This window comes from Chanodichthys erythropterus, chromosome 5 (genome assembly GCF_024489055.1).
Source record: "Chanodichthys erythropterus isolate Z2021 chromosome 5, ASM2448905v1, whole genome shotgun sequence".
Classification (NCBI taxonomy): domain Eukaryota; kingdom Metazoa; phylum Chordata; class Actinopteri; order Cypriniformes; family Xenocyprididae; genus Chanodichthys; species Chanodichthys erythropterus.
In genome coordinates, this window is record NC_090225.1 from 7,366,841 (window position 1) to 7,386,388 (window position 19,548).

At 37.0% G+C, this 19,548-nt stretch overlaps 1 protein-coding gene across 1 annotated transcript; it reads right to left on the reverse strand.

Moving 5' to 3' along the window:
• Positions 1 to 132: 132 nt before the first annotated feature.
• stox1 (storkhead box 1) lies at positions 133 to 18,864 on the reverse strand. Its single transcript, XM_067385127.1, has 4 exons — positions 18,413 to 18,864; positions 4,898 to 5,050; positions 2,496 to 4,788; positions 133 to 1,590 (listed from the first exon to the last, which is right to left on the reverse strand). Exons 1-4 carry the CDS (start codon positions 18,723 to 18,725, stop codon positions 1,443 to 1,445), a joined length of 2,907 nt encoding a protein of 968 aa, XP_067241228.1. The 5' UTR covers positions 18,726 to 18,864; the 3' UTR covers positions 133 to 1,442.
• Positions 18,865 to 19,548: the final 684 nt, after the last annotated feature.

Sequence of the window (19,548 nt, forward strand, 5' to 3'; positions counted from 1 at the left end):
GACACCACTAGGGTGCGTCCTTTCCCTTAAAAAGTTTGAAAACCACAAGCACTATTGCTTTTTGTCAATTTCTGAAAAGGGCAAAGATAAAGATGTTGTTTTGATATTTTATTGTAAAGAAAAACACCTTGCTTTAAAACTAGCTTGTTATTCTTTGTCAATACTTTAAAGATTTTAAAACTCTCGAAGTGCCAAGAATACAAGACAAACTAGTTACATTATACATACTCAGTGTCACTGAACTCATAAATAACAGTGGTTTGTAGCCTACAGTATGCCTGTGCTGTCTTTTATGAACACATGTAGGAAGGTTTTGGCCTTTGTTCTCTGCCAGTGAGGCAGAATGAAACATGACACAGTCAGCCATCATTCAATACCTGTCATTCAGAAACCCCATCTGTTTAGCTCCTGCCTGAACCTGCAGCGCTTCTCACCTCAGTCACCTGGTTAAATGTACTGGAATCAAACTGTGTGTGGCCAGAAATTGTTATAAAATAGTTGGGTACACATCCCACGTGTCCTACTATGTGTCTGTATCATATATCAGTAAGCTATGGCTACCTCTACTTGCCTTTGTCAGTTTGAATGTTGGATTAGCTGCAGGACAATGAATTTTTCATGACCGTCAATGGCAGGCAGTGGCATTGTAAAGGTAAGCTTTGTTGTAGCAAGTCATCTGACAAGACCACAAGTGACATTTTGATGAATTTACAAAGTATTCATCGCCATTCCACTGTACTGGAGGCCAAGCTGTTCAGTTGTAGAGGTACAGATGAAAACTTTCAAGCTAATGTGAGGAACTTGGAGATTGATAGATGTATGCTTCAGGCACACATTATGATATTCATATTAAACACTCGCCTTTATAGTAAGAATACATTAAAATGTATTCTTAACAAACATTGGTTGATTTACAAATTACATTAAATGAAATATTTGGGCAATGACATCTTCATGTCATTACATAAACATATGCCTTTGGTACACACACCCTTATTTCTATTGCTGACAGATTTATTCATATATTTTCTCAATGCTATGTCTGTTCCCCTAAAAATGTAATTTGGTTTTGACCCCCTTTAACTGTTGTTTATTCCAGGCCAGAAGTGTATCTAACAAGACTCCATTTTAAACACTTTATTTCCACGAAATACCCGCCATTTGTACATAGCTAACAGAGGAATGACTTGAGCAGATAATTCCTTGTAATGTTCAGGCTTTCTCTCTAAACAACAAAAGACCAATGTACAAAATTATGTTAAACCTTAACATTATTAATCAGTTAAAATGTAAATTTGTACTGAATTAAGTATATAAAAAGCACAACCTACATTCCATTCCTAGTTTTTGTGGGGGGGAGGTGGTATTTACATTTGTTGGATTATATACATTTTTTTACATGATATAACTATACCCAGATGCCGAGCTACATTTTAACATGTTTATACATTCATGACAGGTGTAAGCTTGAGCAGTGAACTCTGAGGGTGAATGCCATTGGAGTGGAGCTTTTCAAGGTTCTGCAGGAAGCCACGATGCTTCAGTCCATTAAGAATTGCTGAGTTACTGGAGGTTACACTCATATGTGTCCTGCAAATAGTCAGTGAAAAGAAAAATTTTAATCTGGAATTAAATAATCTGTTAAACTTTCAGATATGTACGCTACCTCTAAATGAAAGTAAATGGAAAGTGTTTAAATTCAGGCAACCATGAACCCTTAAACTGTACTTAGTACTAAGTTTGATTGCAGTATGAATACTTGAAAGTAATCTTAAAAACATTATGCCTGGTTTCACAGACAGGGCTTAAACTAAGCCAGGATTAGGCCTTAGTTCAATTAAGGCATCTAAGTAACTTTTATGAACGTTCCATAGAAAAACATTACTGATAACTGGTAAGCATCTTGAGACAAAACAATGGCTCTGACATATTTTAAGATATGTCAGTGCAAGTTACTTTCAGTTAAAACAGCTCAAACATGCATTTTAGTCTAGGACTAGCTAAGCCTTGTCTGTGAAACCGGGTGTATATTTGTGACCCTGGACCACAAAAACAGTCATGAGGGTCAGTTTTTTTAAATTGAGATTTACGTCATCTGAAAGCTGAATTAGTAAGCTTTCCATTGATGATTGGTTTGTGAGGATAGGACAATATGTGTCCGAGATACAACTATTTAAAAATATCGGAATCTGAGGGTGCAAAAAAAAAAAAAATATTGAGAAAATCGTCTTTAAAGTTGTCCAAATGAAGTCCTAAGCAATGCATATCCACTCAAAAATATTTTTTTTTTATATATTTACGGAAGGAAATTTACAAAATATCCTCATGGAACATAATCTTTACTTAATATCCTAATGATTTTTGGCATAAAAGAAAAATTGATCATTTTGACCCATACAAATGTATTGTTGGCTATTGCTACAAATATGACTGGTTTTGTGTTCCAGGGTCACATTTATGGATCAAACATCTCAGATTTATAACCTTAGACTAACCTTGGAGAGTCAATCCCACTGTCAGCTGTGTAACTCTGACTCTCTGCGGTTTCTCCTGCACAGGCCCCTGTAGGGTCATTCAGGTTTGCACTGTTGTTCCCAGTATGTTCGGATGTCTCTGTTGTGCTCTGATGGCAGTCCTTCAAATCTTGGTGACTGATCCAGTTGTTAGATTTGCCAGCATCAGCTTCATCTGCAGATTTATGTATGGTCTCAGAATCAGACTCCACTTCACTTGTCTGACAGTAGTCAAATATGCTGCTTTCCAGGGCTTCAGTATGTTCATCTGCCAAACTGGATTCATGTAGTCTTTTCCTCAGACACTGGACCTCTTGTCTGGGGCTAGCACCTTTCTGAAGGATCTGGTGATCAGAGGACTGCCACCTGTATTCATGCGGCCTGTGTGTGGTTCTGGTGGGTTTGTGATGAGCATGTTCCTTAATAAAATGGCCATCCCAGCCACCATCTGCACAGACAGACTCATGGTAACGAGCTACATTGGTTTGTGATAGCTCACAGTCAAGTATGCATTCCTCATTCAGGCAGATGGAGCTACAACCATCTTCATCCTCCACTGCTTTCTGATAGATGTGATGTTCATCATCTGTATACACCTCACTCTCAGTCTGGCTTGTGTTTCTGTCCAAGGTTTGACCATCCGGCAGCTGATGGCTAGTTACGTTGCCAACTTGCTGGTGCGAGGACAGCAGATCAGGACGGTGATGAGACTCTTCTTTACTGTTAAGTAGATGTAGGGAAAGTCTACGTTGAATTGTAGGTTTAGGCCATGAGAGGGGTACTTCTGTTGTATCACAATGTGAAGGATTATCTACAATGTTATTTTGGTCAGGAACATGTCTCAAGTGTCCATCCTGATGTTTCATTTCTTTTAATCTGTCATTTCTGAACTCTCTGCTTCGGACTTTATTCTGTCTCAGCTTAATTTTGTCCTCTATCCTCAATGTGCTGCTCTCAGGGTATGCTGAGCTGTAATCTCCACAAAGCTCTTGAATTGGTTGAACATCCAGAGTGGAGTCCACAGTCGGTACTCTTTCATGGACCTGTTTGCAAGGTGCATCCTTCAATGTGTGAGATTTCTCTACGCTGTCAGCCATTGCTTTGGCCCGGTGAGGATCCCAGGATTTTGACCTGTGACCTGTTCTTTCCCGCCGTATGGCGGATGGAATCTTGGCTTCTCTCCTCCTTTGTTCTTTATGGTGGATGTTTGTTTCCACATCTCTTCCTGGCAAACCTAAAAATGGGTTGTCTATCCGTTTCTTGTAGACACATTTTGGATTCAGAATGGTACTCTCTACATTATTGTCAGGATCATCCAAAGCAAATTCTGCTCTGAGGTGAGGCATAATCTGATCATCTTCCTCTAAATCTTTAGCATGTTGGAAAGTCTTATCCTTTGCCCTTTGTTTCTCTTTGGATGAAGGTCCTCTTCTCTTGCTACGAGTAGCTCTAGGGGCTAATTTCTTCCCCACAGCCTTTGAGGTATGGTGCCTCTGCTTAGCTAAAAGAGCTTCGGTGGAAATGCCCTTGTCCACAGCTTTCTCTGTGCCTCTCTCAGCTTTCTCCTCAAGCTTCTTCATAAGAACTGTGTGCTTTACAAGATTATCCACAGTCAGCTCTGGGTTGATCCGTTTGATGATGGCATGTTCTAGATCCCTGGGGAGGTTGTTTAAGTCATCCTCATCCCTGACAGGCCATTCCTCCGGTGGGAATTGCCCAGAGAATGTGGCATACTCTTTCTTTGGTTTGTTGTCCTTCTTCCCTGTGTTTCGTCGGAAGAGGTTAAGTCCAAATTTGCGACCAGCTTTCTCCTTGTCCTTGCGGCTTGTGTTGGTGGATTTGCTAATCTCACTGGCCTGGTAGTCTGCTGCGGTAGATGTGGACTGGTGCTGAATGGAGGGTTTGTGTTCTTTGGGCCACTTGAGGCTTTTCCCAGTGCACTCACTGATACTGATGGATTGATGGTCTTGGACAGATGGAGGTACAATGGAAGGAGGGGTGAAGCAGCTGCAGGACTTACAGTGGGCCAGGACAGGCACCTCACTAGAGGTGTCCATGCAGCTCTCGTTGCTCACCAGGTACGTGATAGGAGGTGGTGAAGGCAGGTCAATGTCGCCAGAACTCCACCAATTCCTCTCTTTCACCATGTTATTGGTGATGAAGTATGTTTGAGGGGTGACTACAAAGTAGCCCTCGCCAGTGTGATAGATCTTCCTCTCCTTAATAAGTGTTCCCAAAGCATTATACAGGATGTCTTGAGTGGGAATGGTCATTCCTACAAAAAAAATTGTTGGTGTAAATATAGCCATAATGAAAATGAATTACAATAAAAATGTAACAAGGTAGTGTATGGATAAGTGAAACATTATGTAATATTGTGCTACCTGGGTGTGCTTTTATCATGTGATTGATCAATGCTTCCTGGTTTACAACCACATGGGCAGAATTCATGTCTGATATGACAGAGCACAATATTTCAGACAGTGGAATAAACTGAGACTGGGAGATTGGTGACATCTGCACAGGGGACAGATCACCTATAGGAAAAAAATATATATAACATGGTTAGTTCAAGTGACTATCATTTAAAACATGTATTTTAAAATATGTTTATATAAAATGTTCTTTAATGGATATAAAATTGAGAGACTGATAGAAACTGTTAATTAAAGCATATGAGGCAGTCTGAAGTCTGCTTATGAAGAAAGACAAATGGCCCTTAAAGTCATCACAGTGATAGAAAACAACAAACCCTAAAATCCAAAGAGGTCTAAAGTTCAATCAGTAGTGTGATTGAATGATTTTTATTAAACAGCTTAATTACAGGTGGAGTATTTCAACCAATACACATAAGAAAATATGTACAGCTGAATCTCTAATGAATCTCTTTTCTTGTTAAGTCCTTAGTTGCTGTTGCTTTGTCCGTCAAGCCATCCCTAGTTGATTATCAACTAGGGATGGCTAGATTAACTGAACACTGGCCAAAACTGACTTTCCATTCTGTTGTTGATTAATTAACCCAGACCAGGTAAGACAAACTCTCAAACTCACATCAACCTGGAAACATTATTGGTTGATTCAGATAAACACAACAGCATATTTTGTAATATATATATATAATGTTATAAGATTTTAAAAGTGAGATAAAAAAATATAAAAATATAATTTTTACTATAGTACTATGTTTTATATACACAAAAGTAAATGAAAATCATGTTTTACAAGAAGCCACTCCTATTCCTGAAATTGCGGTTTTAGCTTCATTCATCTCATCTGCTAGTTCCCATTAAATTTCTGACTCTCTCACTTAGCAACTAATCCATTCTTCTTTGTTGTAAGAGCACTCAGAGAGTAAGATGAGGCCTCAGAGTAAGCTGAAAAACGCCTTTGCTCATCGCTTTCCACTTTTGACACTGTTTTCCAGGGGAAAAACATCCCGTCTAAGGTCTTAAACAGGAAACATCTCATCTAAGGTCTCTGGCCACATGTAGTCTGAGAGGTGTAATGAGAGGAAAACCTTTAAAGGAAAAACTTCCTTTATTTTCAGGAAGGTGATGTAGGGAACAGCACATCCTTAGGTTGTCTTTGGGATGTATATAATTGTTTAGAAGGTTTAACAGCAGAAATTATTGAACAATAAAAAAAATGTTTAGGAGTAAGTGTGCTTCAAATAGTCTTTTCAGAGAGAAAGTGGGAAATGTTTTGCACAACAATTGAGTTCCAGCTCCAAATGAGCTGAGAAGGACACATGTACCCTTAATTCCCCTCTCCAGGGAAATACCCTGGGCTCATTGTATCATGAAGCTGCTCTGACAACATTAAGACTTTTGTCACAGGAATACCTCAACAGATACCATGGCAGCCATGTCACACTGCAAATTCTGGCAAGGAAGAAGAAGAAAGGGAGTGGGACATGTCTCTTTGATTGCAAATTACAAATGAATATAAAAAACAAACAGTGGTTGACTTTGGAGCATAAATTAATTTGAGTAAACAAGATTTGAAAATCACATGCAAATGTCTTGTGCATGTCCTGGCTACTCAAATACTCACTTTGTCTTTATCACATTACCCTACAGCACTTGCCATTCATCACAAGTAATAGTAGGCATCTTTCATGATACTGAAATGTCAAACAAGGTCACCTGTGTGACCACGTGATCACACAAAAATAAACTCTAATAGTAAATAAAGGCCATCATAAATTAGAAATAAAATATGGAAAACCAAACAAAATAATAGAAGAAAAATACATTTTTAAATATTTTTAGAAATTAAATTTTTTAGTCATGTGATTTACAACCTGAAGACAATCTGTGAACAAGACCCACAAAATACATACATAACCATCCTTTATTATGTAATAATATTAAATTGTTATTTAATATAGTCTAAATGTAATCTGTATCACCACACACATAAATGGTTTTGATGATCGGTTTCAAATGTTAATAGTCAAATTTGTTAGGATTGAGTTTATAAAGGATCTTTTAGTGGCTATTTTAAGAGAACCACAGAAATACCAATATTCATGTTTTTGATTTTTTCAACCAAGGCTTTGTCAAGGGGCAGACAGATTAACCAAAACAGCTTAATTATTGTTTGAGTTTCTGATTAAAATCAACCTGGTCAGCCGTGGGCATCAACTTCACAGAATCCACAGAGGTAATTAACGTACAAGTGCTCTGTTGATTCAAGCACCACACATATACACCACATATAAGGTGCTCTTCTGATGAATGAGCTTGTACTAATAAATACAAGATTTGAATCTGGTAAGGGTTATTCCTTACCACAGCTGTAACCATTACCTACACTATACTCTCTGAACCACTTAGTGGCTGGAACAACAAAAACACACAGTGGACTGTGATCCTTCGAAAGAAGGCGGGAAAGAGAAAGTGAATTAAAGGTAACTTGATAATGCCACACATGTTGTTTTACTCCCTATAGGCAACTTCCTGCCTCTAAGGAATTCTGTGCTTCATGGGTGGCTGAAATCACATGCTTTTCTAGGTGTCACACATAGGGCTGTCATGATTATTGATTAATCATCAATAAACTATTTGAGAAAACTGCGATAATTGTAACATTTCAATTACAATCATATTTTTTCATCCAAATAAGGGAAAATTAAGAGCTTAAAGAAATGGCATCAAATGCTCGATATTGTGTCTCCTTTTCTGGTGTGGTAGGGAGAAGCAGAGGAGTCATAATCTGGCAGAGAGTAAAAAATAAGGTTATAAAGGTCACAGCATTTAAGTAAATCATATGGGCATATTTTATTATAATTTCCATTCAGTGGTGGGTGTAATGCATTACTAAGATATTAATTACTGTAATTTAATTATTTTGTAAAAAAAAATCAATTACACTTTATTTTAATGTGTCTCTATTACTGTGTAATTAATCTAATAAGTACTGAGTAATATTATATAACTATTATATTAATAATATTAAATAACTACATGTACGTACTTAGGGTTAGAATAGGATTAGGGTTTGGTTTAGGGTTAGTTGCATGTAATTATGCCTAATTGTGGTTATTACTATAGTAAATACATGTAACGTGTAACAGACATTAAAATAAAGTGTTACCAAACATTAAAATTCAAATTCATGATTGTGACAGGCCTAGTCGCATATTAAAATGCTCGACTGTCTTAAATATGTTTTTAGCAAAAACTGAAGATTTCAAAATCAAGAAAAATTAAACTAAAAATTATTTTTGTAAGTTTACAATACAAATATGCCTTTTACAAAGCCATGTCAACACTAAAGAAAGTCCTGCATTATACAGGTGGAAACACTAATATCACATGCTTTGAAAGCCCAATTATTTGAACATTTTTGTGGTGAAGTGCCCTTTGAATAGTAAAAAAAAATATGTCTGAATGACCTCAGAAGGTCAAGAAGTCAACTATCTCATAAAATGCCACTTTTTAAATACATTCAAGTTCATGGTTCAAGAAAATCAGAGAGAGAGAGTGACAAACTTGTGTATAATCATAAAAATCAGCATGCACTAAAGTGATAACAAAATAAAACAAAAGTTTCAGAATAACTCGCGGGCCGCACTAACACTAAACTTTGATGTCAGGTGGGGGGCCACAAAATATCATCCCGCGGGCCGCGAGTTTTAGCTGAGAAAGAAAATAAGTTTGATTTAGAAAAAGATATGTCCTTTTCAAATAAAAAAATTATCTCTTGGTGGTGACTTGGTGGAAACTTGCACATCCACCAAAGCTGTCTTTCCAATCACCAGACATGCCCAACCAACAGCGACCTGAACTTTAAAAGGTACTTTAAAAGACCAAACCCCAACCTCTTAGATACCTTTAAAATTTAAAAAGACAAAACATAATGCCCTCTATCATAACATCACTTCAGTACTTCAAAGCCAAAAAATTATGCATGCATGATAACATTTTCATGCAGAGGTCAAAAACAAGGTGATAGATCTATGTCTCAGTCACATAAAGCTTCTGTGGAGGTTCAGTTCCCCTTGAGTTTTTCTGCTGGAACAGAAGCATTAATCACATTAATTGTTCATGACTTCAGACAACACCAGTCACTGCCCCTAAGGATGCTCTATTAACACGAAAAAGAATGAAGCAAGCAAAATCATGTGTTGTTTTTGGGCTAGCGTCAGTTCACTATTCAGTACGGTATTTGTGTTCTCATGCATGCACACATTCATTTCAGTCTTTGTTTTCTCAGCTTTGCATGTTGTTGGTGGACTAATTAAAATGTTTTTGTACTGTCATTAGTGGCCGATGGGTTCTCGGTCACACCTTCTGCTATGAAGGCCTTACAACATTTTGCCTGCCATGTCAGGCCAATAAATCCAAAGAGGCCCTAAACATTTATCCCTTTTTACCACTAACAAACATTCTGTGAGAGGCGTGTTAACTATCAAGCATGTGTCTGGTGTGGTTTTGAAATGAACCACCTGTGTCAAATGTTAACCATGTCAAATGTTACAAGGGAAAAATGAAGCTCTTCTACTGATCCTCCCACAGAGGCATGATGGATGAACTCACTGTCTGGTGCGTTAGACTGATTAAAAGGGCCACTTTACAATGTTGACATGCTTCATGATACTCTTGTGGACTTGTGTATTGATTAACAGAAGAATCTGCCTCACGCTGATAACACTGCTGATGAAATATGTCTCCACGTTTATGTTGTCATTTTGAACAAATAGTATGCAATTTGTGGGTAGTACTTTCTATCATCATACAGCCATTATTGACACTGACAAACTCCTGAAATAAAAAATAAAAAACAAGACTAAACCAACAGTCGGAAACCTATGGCTCGCAAACTGACTACTGCTACTGACAGGATACTTTCTGTGCGTGCACTCCGAGCAGAACACGGACAAGCCACAGAAAATGTCAAAATGGCGTCTTGGTGAGCATTCACGCACACAGAAGAGGATTTATGTGACTCAGGTGGTAACTTAACCTCACAGTGAAATCTCTGCACAATTTATTCCATATTGCAGCTTATTTATTGTTTGTTGCATATTTGTTTGTTGTTAGTTGTCTATGGACATAATAAATTTACTTTTATTGAAATGTTATTGGAAATAACTTGGAAAACTGGAAATTGTATTTTTTTTTTTTTTTTTTTTTTTTTTTTAGCTGTGTGGCTCTGGAAAAATGCATTTACCAAAAATGAAAAATTGTCTCTTTGGTCAAAAAAGGTTCCAGACCCCTGAAATAAACCAACATTTTGACTTTGAGAAGAGTCACAAAAAGCCACAACAGCTCGCTTTCCTGTATTAGAGAGTGTAATGTTTTGCACATAGCATATTATAGTAGGTCTCATGAAAGGAGGTCATTATCAATTGGCAACATATCTCAGGTTTCAAGGCAAAAGACTGGGGACCCTTTTGAAGCTGATGCAAATAGGCCATATTACCTGCCACAGGAAAAGTAAATGTTCTTAGGCCTTTTGGTCTATAGAGTTGGAGTAACAAATACCATATATAATGAAAAGCAATGTGTTTGTTATAACAATGTCTACACTACCATTCAAAAGTTTTGGGGTCAGTACGTTTTTTTTTTTTTTTTAAGAAATTAAATACTTTAATTCAGCAAGGTTGCATTCAATTGTTCAAAAGTGACAGTAAAGATATGTATAATGTTACAAAAGATTTCTATTTCATATAAATGCTGTTCTTAAATTCTATTAATCAGAATATTCATCAGCTTCGCAATCAGGAATAAATTATTATTATTATTATTTTATAATTAATATTGTTAATATTATTTCACAATATTACTGTTTTTAGTGTATTCTTGATCAAATAAATGCAGCTTAGGCAAGCAAAAACCGACCTCATACTTTTGAACGATAATGATATTCTCGCAATGATATTTGAGAGTTTGATTCAATCACTGAAATTCATAATCATGTATAGTCATGCATAATTATATGCATTACAAAGTAAAATTAAAAGCTAAAACTACAGCCAAAAGGTTATCCTGATGGTCATTGTCTATTACAACCTTTTCCTCATCCCTCAAGGAACATCAGGATACAGATTCATGATTTGCTTGAAGAGATGTTAATGTGTTTCATACTAGTTTTACTACTAGAAGTTAAAGGAGCCACAGTTTACAACAGTCTGCACCACTAATCAAGTTCCATGCTGGTAATTTCCACCAGATGAGAATCATTTCCTCTGACCAAGGCTGAGCTACATCAGATTTTAGGTTTGTTAACCTTAGATTTGAAGGCGCTTCACATAGTGAAGCTTAATCTTAGCTGCAAACAGCTTTCATGCCAAAAGCTTACGATATCTTGATTTCAGTTAAGTAGGAGCATGGAAATGGGTTAGTCAGCTCAGGTCTACTCAACAGTACACCATTTTGTACCTCATATGAGGAAAGTACTGTCCACTAATTGCAAACACATTAGCTGCAATGCTTAACAGTAGGAGAACGGCATAATCTTTTCATTTGTTTGTACTGGCCTAGCTCTCCACCTGGCTGTGAACTATACTTAAATATGTCATCCAGCTTAGATTTCATCAAGGATTGACTTCCTGTGTAATGGAAAAAGGATGCTGCAAGCAATATCTAACATACTATAAAACAAAGGACAGATTCTGAATAGAGAGATGCCTTCAAATCAGGACAGATAAAGGGAAATCCATTTCAGCTCCATTCAAGGAGACATATCTCTGGATCACTCATGCACACAGAAAAAAAGCTCACAGACAAGCACATATACATGCCAACACACACTCACGTGTTCAAAAAACAGTTCCAGAGCTCCCAATCTGAAAATGAGAAGTCTTATGTGCTGTGTTTGGACAGCATTTAGATGGACACATGAATTTTTGAATGTGGATATAATTGAAGTCACAGGAAGAGAAGAATTTTTCAAATGTTAAATTAGTGTCAGCAGACAGACGGACAGAGAAGAGCTCTATGAAGGAAAAGGAAAAGAGCGTCTTGTCAGGGTTGTTTAACTACACTGACGGATAAAGGATATACATTATTTCAATGGGTGAAAAATGGAAGAAATACACATGGCTGCTCATGGAAGGGTGTTTGGTTATCTTGGAAAACATTCCATTGGTTGCTTTCTTAGAAACCAGATCCAGCTCCACCTTTATCTCCCAAAACTGCATGTATATGACTCCCTTTTATTCTGACCACATGGATAAGTTAATTTACTTAAATAAACAAAAAAGCTTTCACATAAATAAACATTCCTGACATGTTTATACTGGAACCTCTGCCTGTGATGAAACTTTAATTAAATATAGTAAAAAATGACAATAGTTTTCTGTGGATCTATAAAGCACATGGATTATTTTATTTACTTTAAAAAAACTTTAATAAATATTAACCAACATGTTTATTCTGGAATCTCTGCTTCAGAAAAAACTGTGTGCCATTTAATTTCAAAGGTCCAAAATTATAACATAAACATTATAATATAAAACATGTGGATTATTTTATTTACTTAAAAGTTGGAATGAATGAATAGCAACCCACATGTTTGTCCTGTCTTCTCTGCTTGTGATGACACTGCATGTCATTTTTTGTTTAATTATTTTAAAAAGTATTGAGACGAACACATGACATCCAGGAAAAAAATAAATAAAAAAAATAATAGGCTAAATTGTGCACACAATTTACTAATTCGTTGCTAAATCATGAGCACGTTTTATAGATCGAGGGAACGAAATAGTAAATCGTACGCACAATTTAGTAAATCAAGGGAACCAATTATTAACTCATCTGCACGGTTTAGTAAATTGAAGGAACAAATTTACTATTTACTTCTTGCATATCATGTGCGGGGCTCCGTAAAAAAGTTATTTTATTTTCAAAATTATAGTTTACTGTGTAATTAGTAACAAGCCACATGAATTATTCTATTTACTCAAAAACAGAACATAGTTTTTTATGTGTAAGCAAATTTCTTTCTTGCTTTTATTAGGTTTTTCCTCAAGTGAAAGAAAGATATGCTTTCATGGGAATAAGAAAGCTTTTGTTCTTTTACAAACACATGTTGGCTGAACTGTGCCTCCTCTGTTTACGGTGCACACCTGGAAGTGTTGTGGTCAGCAATGACATCTTTGAGGAAAGCACTGGGGAGCAATGACCTCTGGTGCCTTGTTAACCAAGAGGGCAACTTTCAATGCATGAGAACCACAGGGTGTTGACCTCGGGATAAAAGAGTCCAGCACGATGCCATGTCACGGCTAATGAGCTGAGATCTGAGAGATGTGGTCTATACTGCATAAACCTCCAACAAATCAGTTTGCTTTGGTAGAGGCACTCCAGAGAACATGTATATGTTCACAGTTACAGTAGGTTTAAAGATAGCATAAATGTGCACTAACAAACATGGTTAAAAAAATTAAACTAAACCAGATGACATAGTATGTTACTAAACATATCAGTGATTAATTGTGCGTAACCCTACTGAACGCCTCATTAGAACTTAGTGTAGATGTTATACCCAGCTGAGGAATGATGGCGTGATCCAAAGCTCCTCAATAATGCAGAGACTTCAGCCATTGTAAGCGCCTCAGATTTCAACAGACAGCCAGAAAAGGGTGAGGCAGCCTTGAATTTCTTGTTTCTGCTTTTTACAGTCATCATCCTAAATCACTATAGTTCAATGCACATTATTACTATGCCTCCAAATTTATACAGCTTTACTTAAATGATGCATGGAGAATTCTAGTTCAAGGCCAAAGGCCGAAGACAGAAGCATCTGAATGCATCCAAGTCCAGTTTCTGCACTCCATTACTAACTGCTCAGCTTTTCATTTTTAGAAATCTGACAGTTAACTTGCTTTATATTTCTTAAACACCAAAAGAGGTAGTTCACCAAATATTTTCTTTTCTCACCCATTTGCTGATGTTCCCAATATTTCTTTGAAACATGCCATCTTTATGTCCTCTTGTCATATAACATCAGTTCATAATGAGGGGCAGTCAAACATAAACATAAACATAAAAACAATAAAACAAAAACTATCATAAAAGTAGTCCATGACCTGTTCACTTTATTCCAAACCATCATACAGTAGCTTTGTGTGAAAAAACAGATTAACCATATTCGCGTCTAGAAATCAAAAAGCATGGTACGTTCTATTGACGTTTTGGCTAAAATTATGACAACATGGCATTTTTGGATGTGGACACAGATGCAGGTTAGGTGAAAGTTTGGTGGAGGTGAATATTTTGTGCTTCACTTAAATAATAAGAGCACGTAGGTTTGGAATGACATGAAGGTGAGTAAATCCACGACAGATTTTTCATACTTCTTAACTAATAATTCACGAAAATAGTGGTCTAAAATCAATATCAATGTATTTATTGGGATTCAGGGAACATAAAAAAGATGGCATGCTCATAATTTGAGCTGAAAAGGTCAATGAGTATTATGAGCAAGAGGCCAAAAAAAGCAGCGCAGGCCCCAGTGAACAATCCGTCTTTTCACTTAATGTATACTGATAATCAAGAGGACAGAGAGCGAAGCAGGCTCATTCATCATCCCATCTGCTGAAGGGTAATCACAGCCACTAACGCTTTCCTGCTGACCAAACACAGGCCTAGAAAAATACTGAAAGTATTTAAAGTACTGAATGTGGTAATATATAAGGCTCTATATACTTAATGTGAAATTGAATTAACTGGTGCAATGCCGTTTTGAACAAAATTAGGCCAAAACAAAGTTTGTTTGGAGTTTGTTTCTGAGACCAAAACAGCTTGCCAAAGCGAGCTTTCTGGAAAAGTTCACTCTGGCTGGTACAAACACCTTTAAACTACCATAGGTCCGTGGTGATTATTTAATATAGGTGTGCTTCCGGGGCTTTTAACTGATTCATTTTCTTTTTTTTTTTTATGTTTATTACTGTAAGCTGCTTGCTGCTTGCTTTAAAAGCAATCTATTGTTGTATAAAGTACTATAAATGAATGTGAAGTGACTTGACTGCGGTGCAAACATATCCACATCGCTATGATCAGATGCTTTCTTAAAGAGACAGTTCACCCAAAAATGACAATTATCCCATGATTTACTCACCCACAAGCCATCCTAGGTGCATATGACTATCTTCTTTCAGACAAACATAGTTGGATTTAAAAAAAATATCCCTTCCCTTCCAAACTTATAATAGTAGTTAAGGGTGAGTGGGATTTTGAAGCCCAAAAAAGTGCATCCTTTCTTCATAAAAGTAATCCATACAGCTCCAAAGGGTTAATAAAGGCCTTCTGAAGTGAAGCAATGGTTTTTTTTAAGAAAAATATCCATATTCACAGGTCACTCCTTCTCTGTAACTCAATGTGTACGGTCTTTTACCAGAAGCTAGTTATTATAGTTTATCAAGTTTTAAATATGGATATATATTTAATATATGGATATATATATATATTTATATTTTTTTGGATAAGGCCTTTATTAACCACCTGGAGCCGTATGAATTACTTTTATGATGGATGGATGCACTTTTTTGGGCTTCAAAATCTCGCGCCCTCTTCACTACCATTATAAAGCTTGGAAGAGATCCATATTTTCCAATATAACTCCAATTGTGTTTGTCTGAAAGAAGAAAGTCATATACACCTATGGATTGAGAGTGTAAATCCTGGAAAAATTTTCTTTAACTGCTGTCATTTTTGTTGTGTTTATTTTGTTATTTAGTGAAAAGTGTGTAACACATATTAACATATTCATCTAAATGCCATTCCCAGCATAGTAGGAGGCATTTGGATGTTCGCTACAAAAGGTTTTTCGAGCTTCGGCGTTAGTATTATCGGGGCTTTTAAAGCGATGTTTAAAAAAGCTCTTGGAGATGTCATTTGCCAAGTAACTTTCCATTTTAATCTTATTTACAGTTATATAATTTCAATACTTTTAGCAAACCATACCTAAATCTTATCTACAAGCTGACATTTCATTGCCAACACAATGTCCTGGCGCCGTCTCCAGACAACAATAAAAAATCTCTATGGTACCGCTCTGAGAATGAAACAAGGGACATCGGCTCCAGTGGTCAAGCTGTAAACCCGGCTGGTGGACAACCACTGGACAGGACATAACTCAGCACTATTGGCTCTGATGAATGGGCAATAAATTACAAAGACAATAGGGATGGGCTTATATCATCACAATGGACAACCTGACCTGAGGTCTCAACAGTTTGTATGCGTATGAGAGTGTGCTTCCAATTTCCGAGAGTAAATGACACAAGTGAAAAAAGCTGTAGGTTTTAGCTCCCTATATTCCCAGTCCCATTATTGTGTGGTCCTAGCTCAAAAAAAGCCCCGGTTACACACTATCCTCCTCAGTGTGTTAACTTCATCGCTTGTGACAGCAGGAGCAAATGGCGGTCCTTACAATCTGGTTTATGTTTGTAGTGGGCAAACCAGACGCCCCCCAGAAGCAGCGACACCTGAGGCAACAGAAATACACAAATCACAAAAGGTCTGCCACCTCAACATGTGACCAACGAAAACAATTTAATCCGCTATCAAAACATAATAACAACCAACGCAACACTGGGCATGTACCCACACCAAATCATAATGTCCATTCTTCTTTAAAGTTAACTGGTTCAGCTAAAACCGAGCAGTGAAAATTGAGTCAGATGAGACTCACAGCTCCCCAGAAATCATATTTCCTGTCATCTGGAAATAATGCACTTATGTTGCACGCACACAGTTACGCCTAAAGCATGTTGAGGTCTCATGGGGAATTGTTGGTCAGGTTAGGTTAAGAGGCCACCTTCTACAGCGAACGGAAATTATGTGGTTTTCTATTATAGCTGAGGAAAAACAATCTGGGGACCTTTAGAGACACTGGAGGAAGAGGCATTCATGAGGACAGTGGAGTATGTGTGGATCCCCTATAGAGCAGGAGGATCCCTATAGAGGTCTGCTGGGGAATGTCCACAAACACAAATGAAGGTTATATTTTGATTTTCTAATGAAATCTGTCAATGTCAGGAAGAATCTTTGAGATGATAAAAAGGAGAAATCATTTAATCTATCTAAAAACACACCAAGTGCCAAATTCTTAGAAATAAATATTAATGTCAGTTTAACATTTATATCACTTTCTACAAAGACTTTGACTCTAAAAATGTCAAATGGTGTAACCATCACATAAAAAGAACTAATACATTTTCTGTGCATTTAAATGCATATGAGTAAACGCAACTTAATCATTATCCTTAAAACAAAAAACAATTCAAGATAAAACTTTTTTTGATTCATGCATATGAAGAAGTGTGAGGGTTACTCCATTTGACATCTTTTAACAAAATATGTAATTTTCTTTAAAAAAACAAAAACATAATGACCTTGACACAGTCATGAGGGTCTAAAGGGGTCCATCATCTCCATTTTATGGTTTTCTTGGCTTACTTTATGTTAAATTCAATGCACTGAATTTGATTTGGTAGACAAAATGCTTTCAAATATGTGACCCTGGACTACAAAACCAGTCATAAGTCGCACGGGTATATTTGTCACAATAGCCAACAATACACTCTATGGGTCAAAATTATTGATTTTTCTTTTATGCCAAAAATCATTAGGATATTAAGTAAAGATCATGTTCCATGAATATATTTTGTAAATGTCCTACTGTAAATATATCCAAATGTATTTTTGTAAGTGGATATGCATTGCTAAGGACTTCATTTGGACAAATTTAAAAGGCGATTTTCTCAATATTTTGATTTTTTTGCACCCTCAGATTCCAGATTTTCAAATAGTTGTATTTCGGCCAAATATTGTCCTATCCTAACAAACCAAATGACCCTTATGACTGTTTTGTGGTCACATATGTATTTAAATATTTAAAAAGCTTTGGTATTATAGAAAAAATAATAAGAGATTATATCAAACTATTTATGAAAATATTTTAATTGATTCATAAATGAATAAAATGTCAGCCTTTTAATAAAGTTAGACTTTTCAATGTCATTTAATTAATAAAAATAAAAAAAAGTTTAACATTGAAGAGATTTTTTATTTTTATTTTTTAATGAAATAACTTACTAGATCCAGACACAAGAATGAGTCATTCATCATAACTTTCAGTATAGTATTAATGGTCAAAACAAAGTGTTAAGCATGCATGTCTGCTTTACCAACACGGCCAAAGGTGTTCTTTTCACATTTCACCATGTCACTCATCAACAAAGCGCTTAGAAAACTTAAATCCAAAGCCTTCCTCAGATTTCGCTCTCGTGGGACTCACTTCTGTAGTGCCATATCGCGTTCAGTGACCATGAGCTGCAGAAAAAGCTTCGGGACTATCAAATCGATCATTTATGAATGAGTGACCGCGGTTCCACATCTTATAACACTCCTGCACATCTTATAAACAGCCAAATGCCGATCACCTACCCACTGCTTTGATAGTGTATCCTTTGGGTGACCTCAGCGCCCTGCGCATCCACGCTTCCCTCAACACCTCCAAGTTATTGGCATTGCCCTGCACGAGCAGCACATAGTTCTCCAGCCATCCCTGGAAGGAAACTTCCGCCACCGCTTTCACGAGTCTTTTATTCCAGAAGCTTCGCGAATTTTGCGATTTAAAATCCGCAAACACGTCCTGTCCGTTAGTGTTGCTCGCGCTGAATTTGATGTCCTCGTCCCGGCAGAGAACAACAGCGAGCGACGCGGCTGACAGTTGGACGGAGCGGTGCTGTACAGACATTTCTGCCTTCACATGAACCTCAATCTACATGTAGTTCTGGGAATGAGACATCATAATTCGGTTTACTTAATCCAACAACTCAGTTTGAATGTGTCACATTTCTGGAGAGCAGGACGCCGCCCCGTATGTCTCGACTCGACATGTGTACGTCGGTGTCTACGGGCTTCCAAGGCAACCGCCGCTGCTGACGAACTGACGCAGGGGAGGCGCGAGGCGGCGCACCAATGAAAACGCTCCTTTAATTATAGGGGCGTGTTCGCGTCTGGACTCCCGCTGAAAAGAATCTACAGGTAGTAAACAAACAGTGCAAGGAATATGGCTGGTGGTTAGTGAGGTATTTATTCAGAGATTGTGCATTTTTGTCATTAAACCACAACAGCGCGTTAGTGTGATGATCAAACTCATCTTTATTACATTTTATAAATGCATATTTTTTGAGCACTAAGACAATTTTGCTTAAAGGATTAGTTCACTTTCAAATAAAATTGTCCTGATAATTTACTCACCTCCATGTCATCCAAGATGTTCATGTCTTTCTTTCTTCATTCTACATTTCTTTCTTCTTTCTTATTCTTCTTATAGTGGACTTCAAAGGTCTCCAAATGGTTAACAGTCAGAATTACAATTTCAGTGCCGCTTCAAAGGGCTTTAAATGATACCAGACGAGGAATAAGGGTCTTATCTAGCGAAACGATCGTCCATTTTTGAAAAAAAATGTAAATGTATATGCTTTATATAAACAAATAATCGCCTTCCAAGTGGTTCCACCAAAACCGCCCTTTTGTATTCTTCAAAAACTTACGGAATGAACGCAGCACCAGAT